Here is a 5,578-nt window from a genome sequence, read left to right as displayed (position 1 = left end):
ATGTGTGGTGGCACAGTTGACTTGGGCAACAGAACAGAATGGCGTTTCCAGCAGCCAAGCCATGAAAACGATCATCCCTATGTAACTTGGGTACTGCAGTAAAGAAATGCCCAAAACACTACATTATTTTTAACTTTCAAACACGCAATTAAAGCTTTCCTGGTGACATGCTGAAATCGAAGCACTCTCACCATGTGTAGTTGGTATGAATACTTGTGTGGACACGAGGTGACAGCCAGCACCCGTTCATAGGGCCTCCTGAAAATACAGCCTGGTGTGTGTTCCACAGGGAGAAGCTAGGGATCAACGTGGCAGTTTAGGCTGTGTGTAGGGGAAGACCTTTAGAAACAGAGCTTTAAGACCTTTAGAAACAGAGCGGAAGGCTCTACCAGAAATAAGTATCCTGTCTGAGCAGGCCACTTCAACCTGCTCAATCTATGGCAGGTTGCAGAGGAAAGACCTGATTGTCCAAAAAGAGGCTGCAAATTAGGAAAGCTTGGAGGATCCAAAGTGCTTCACTGCTAAGTGAGGGTAAGTTTCCTTTCCAACCCCATGCTCTGGCCATCCTTCAACATCGACTTGTTTGTCAACACTCGTCAAACCTCATACCTGCACTTTAGCACGTACTCATGTGAAACAGTAACTAACCTTAGTTCTATCAGGATCTGTGTTTCTTCCTTTCTGAGAGAAACAATCCTCAGTTTTCCAAGATAAGGAAAGGTAAAGCTGCGATATTTAACTTCAGTCAGTTACATCTATCATCAGTTTTGGATCTGCACCAGATCCTTGGGGAAAAAAACACACCAGCTTTGAGAAAAGTATTACATTATAAAATCAACAGGGAGATGTTTGCTCTAAATAGCCAGCTCAGAAAAGGACGTTCAGGAGAATCAATTTTTCAGAGAGGCTGATTTAATCAGACTGATCCAGGGATAAACGAGGTCTAAATGTTTCACAGGCAAAGGGCAAAAACTCATTTTCTGTTTAGGACCTAAATTATCATCCAGTGACATGCAGGCTTGAGTTTCTCTTGCTACAGACTCACCACTGAAGCAGACGTGAGTGGTAAAACATCAGTCAGGGGTAAAATTCCACAAGGCACATTCACTTTTTTGTCTTCATCCTACATTTATGAAGGGAAACACCCCTTTTGTTCCTCTGTACACCTAGCACCTCTGCCTCAAACCACCAACAGCACCTCCAGTAACTTAGCGCGTTCGTTCCTTGCAAGAAAACAGCTTGGAGAGTTCTGCAAAAAAAATCCACAAGAGAAAACCAGGGCAGCCTTTCTTCAAACACCACACTTAAATCTGCTGGGACCTAGCCAGCAGACATAGCCATCTGCATAGGAAAGGGCTGTGGGAGGTTCCACAAACATCAACCTGGGTCTGGCCCAAAAGACCAGAGACCCTGCGCTCACTTCCAGCTCATCCTGAGCCATTTGCTCCACTGGCCTGAAACAAATACAGCTACAAGGGAGAATTTACACGTGTGGCATCTTCAGTTCCAATTAACTGAGGAAATGGGTCCTGGGAGATCAAATTAGTTTGTGGCAGCAGGAAGATAGTTAATTCAGCATGCTCAGACAAGCAATTATTCTAAATACTGCTTTCTCCATGCATTGATGCCTCTCTCTCTCCGCACTGACCCACAGCCCTATCTTGTAATATCATTTGTGACAGTATTTTACCAGCTGTTCTGCAGAGAGAATAATCAAAGTTTGCTTTAGTTGAGCTAGCAGAAGAGCCAGATACAGAGACAGATGCAAGAGGGTTCCTGAGAGCACGTGTGGGGACTGTGAAAGCAGGCTAGGGCCTTGCACAACTGCTGCACACATCACGAGTGCCAAACTCTCCACAGCCTGGACGCTTCATGATGCAGGCAAGAGAGAGAAGAGCTACAAGAGAAAACACTTAAAAAGAAATTAAAATTGGGACACACATTTTTACTGTGAAAGCGATTGAGCACTAGCACAGGTTGCCCAGGGAGCCTGTGGAGCCTTCACCTTTGGAGATACCCACATTTCTAAGCAACTGGCTCTAGGTGGCCCTGCTTGGGCAGGGGGCTGGATCAGATGATCTCCAGAGGACCCTTACAAGCTCAGCCATTCTGTGATTCTGTGAAAAAGCTCATGAACTTGCTTGGAGGGAGTGGGACTGCAAACAGCCCTTATTTATGTCCTAATCATAGAGTGGCTTGAGTTGGAAGGGACCTTGACGACCATCTAGTTCCAACCCCCTTGCAAGGGCAGGGACACCTCCCACTAGCCCAGGATGCTCAAACTAGCCTGGCTTGCTCAAACCCCCATCCAGCCTGGCCTTGAACGCTCCCAGGGATGAGGCACCCACAGCTTCTCTGGGCAACCTGTGTCAGTGTCTCATGACCCTCACAGAAAGGAATTTCTTCCTAATGTTTAATCTTCTAACCTAAATCTACCCTGCTCTAGTTGAAAACCATTGCCCCTTGTCCCATCATAGCACTCCCTGATGAAGAGTCTCTCCCCAGCTTTCCTGCAGGTCCCCTTCAGGTACTGGAAGACTGCTGTAAGGTCCCCCCGAGCCTTCTCTTCTCCAGGCTGAGCAGACCCAGCTCCCTCTGTCAAGTAGGAAAATGATGCAGTAGAGCTGCTTTTGCTAACGATCCGTAGGCTGCCTTCCCACAAGGCAGAAAGAGGTTTTCAACTTTTGTATCAGACTGAGCTTTTGGTGTTGACCTCAACATCTGGGAAGAAACGGCTCTCATGCAACGCCTTAAGAACAAATGTTGTTTGGATCATGATGGCACCTACAGGCCATGTGAAAACTCACATCTGAACTAAACATCTTTTCCTTGCACTCACATTTCAGTACTTTAACAGTTAATAATTCTAGAGCCCCCTATGCTAGCTGACCTCAGAAGAAGAAAACTTGTGTTCTTGCAAGAATAAGCAGAGAAGGTATCTTTGCAGGCACAAGGTTCAGTTAAGCTTGGCCTTTTGTGGGTTTGTTGTGGGTTTTTTTCAGTCATGGCCCATTTGCAGAGGTAAAATGGCTTCTCCCAAAATTTAAGGGAATCTGTGTCAAAAATAAAAACCTTTGATCTTTTTACTTCTTGTCTCCCACTCACAGGAATATCAGAATTAGTGGAAATGCTAGTCACAGATAGCATGACAACATTCAGCTCTCTATTTCCAAGTCTGGTACAGTAATTTTATCCAAAAGTTTATTGCAGTAAACATGGGGTTTAGGCTTGCGTTTTATCGGGGGAAAGGAAAACTAGCCCAACTTATTAGGAGCATGCCTGACTGCTCTCAAAGTTATTAAAGACATATTCGAATTAGGGGAAACTGCATAGTCAAAGCGACGCCGGGAATACCTGGTAGGCAAGCAGTGGTTCTTTAGGAAACTGCTTTGGGCTTGCTTAATGTTTTAGTCTGCTACAGATTTTAAACTTCAGCCTGCGCTGCTCTGACAGCAACAACTTAACTGTTTAAAAGAAGTACACTGGTCGAGTTTGGGACACCCTCTCTGTGTCTATCCGCGCTTTCATAATTGTTTAAGATGCAAGAAAATCAACAGGCAATTAAGATTTATTCTTACAAAGGAGAAATGTCAGCACACAACATATCTTATATCTTATTTTATTTATATCCCATGAATAGCACTGCAATTCCAGGAACTTAAAATAAACTGAATGGTCGCCGCTCGTATTTACCTTCTTGGATAAGCTTCGCTCTACGATCCTGTGGAAGAAAGAGAACATACATCATTATCCTATTAGAGAAGAAGTTTCCGTTAGCGTGCGACGACAGAACAGCACTACTAGTATTTCAGCATGGACTACAGAGAGGTAGTACTACATACGATCTTAAGGGTCTTTTCCAACCTAAATGATCCTATGAGCACAAACTCTGGTAAAAGCTGTTGTGGTCAAAAAAGTAAAAAAGAACATTTTTAGCTTCACCTGCCAGACATGGAAGAGACCTCTGCACATGCAGCCACTCCCACAGGCCAGCATAGACCAATTCCTTTGATGTATTCTTCACCAAACTCATTCCATCACAGTTAACACATGCATTTAGGTTCTGCTTCCTCGTTCTTGCTGAATAATCCAGTTTAGATATTTAATTATGGAGAAACTTCTAAATAACTTGCCTAAATGTGCCTGTATTCACTTCCAGCCCATTTGTATCTCACTCTGAAGTCATGTACCTTTCTGACAGGTATTGTTACTGTTACACAGACACCGCAGATATTGCCCAGATGCCTTCAGCTGGATAAAACCAGAAGCCTTGCTTAAGACTTGGTAATTTATCTTTTGCTTTCCCAGATGCAGAACAAACACTCCACAGAGAAAAAGAGTTATTGTGCATTATATACTACCAGAAAACAAAGAAAAATCCCTAAACATCAGTAAAGAAACTGCAATAAAGGCAAAAAAGTTGTCCAGGAGACTACATTAAAAACTTCAGCTTGAATACCCCCAGGCTAGATTTCACTCACACAGGTTTATTTTCAAGCACTCACGTGCTAAGCCCTACTCGGTGGCGAAGCCCAAGCTTGGCTCTATGTACAAAACAAAACCAGTATGCCAAAATACTGCAGAGATGCTGAAGTCTCAAAAACATTTATAACAATATGCTCAGCACGTTTCCTAAAAAACCTGTATTTTTGATTCATCCTACCAAACAACATTCCCTACAAATATTCTATTAATTTTAATTGATATTTGTGCTTCTCGGCTTATGACTTCATCTAAATATGCTACTTTTGTGCAAAAGACAGAAATAAGTGTTTTACAATAGCCACAAACTCACTAGTAAAAAACAGCCACTGTCTGCCAGTCACCTAGCATCTTCTTATGTGTGCATATAGCTAATTTTTTTCGGAATTAAATACTCAGGTTCTGATGCCCACATTTCAGGAGTTAGAACAAAAGCAAGATGAACCTTCCAAAATCTTACAGTGGGCTGGGATCAGGCACTGCAATCAGTATAAATACTCCTCCCTACTTGCTTTACGTGATTAGAAAAATGGTCAAGCAACCCACAGAGACATTACTGAGTTTGTCATCCATAAGGTCCCTATGTGTTTTAGGGAGTGCCATTACTACACCATCTACAACTAAAATAATAGTCTCTTACGATAAATTTACATTGCCAGTGTTTCAGAGAGCTTATCAGAACAAAATATTCCGATCAAGGGCACTGCGACTGGACATACCCAAGGGTACAGTACAGGCATAAGAGGACTTTGCAACCAGTCATGAGCCTGCAGGCTCAGTATTAGCCTTCCTTTCCTCGCCACTTTGAATATATTAATGATTCTCAGGCGCAACAGGATCCCACCAATGAAGTCCCGAGGCAGATCTACATTTTACACTTACCCTTTCATATTTGAAGGCAGCAGCCCATAAAAGAAGAGGGCCTAATGCATAAACTACTCCTAGAAAGGATGTCTTAGGTGTCGGTCGGAAAGTGGGGTAGACGTTGAGTGTCCTAGCATGGGCCCAGCGGAGCAAGGCAGGATCTTCCTGGGGTGGGAAAGAAAATCACAGTGAGGCCCCAGGGGCCACGTAACGGCCCCTGACCTCGACGGGG

General features: G+C 43.6%; 1 protein-coding gene across 1 annotated transcript; it reads right to left on the bottom strand.

Annotated features, from left to right (window-relative positions):
* Positions 1-3,658: 3,658 nt before the first annotated feature.
* On the bottom strand, positions 3,659-5,511 carry NDUFB4 (NADH dehydrogenase (ubiquinone) 1 beta subcomplex, 4, 15kDa; the record flags this gene model as incomplete). The annotated part of the gene is made up of 2 exons (XM_009867508.1): positions 3,659-3,721; positions 5,365-5,511. Coding segments are annotated over 2 exons (210 nt in total), but the record flags the coding sequence as incomplete, so codon positions are not given.
* Positions 5,512-5,578: the final 67 nt, after the last annotated feature.

This window comes from Apaloderma vittatum, unplaced genomic scaffold, assembly GCF_000703405.1.
Source record: "Apaloderma vittatum isolate BGI_N311 unplaced genomic scaffold, ASM70340v1 scaffold11994, whole genome shotgun sequence".
Lineage (NCBI taxonomy): Eukaryota > Metazoa > Chordata > Aves > Trogoniformes > Trogonidae > Apaloderma > Apaloderma vittatum.
Note: the sequence above shows the minus strand (reverse complement) of the source record. Positions and strands in the feature narration are given on the sequence as shown.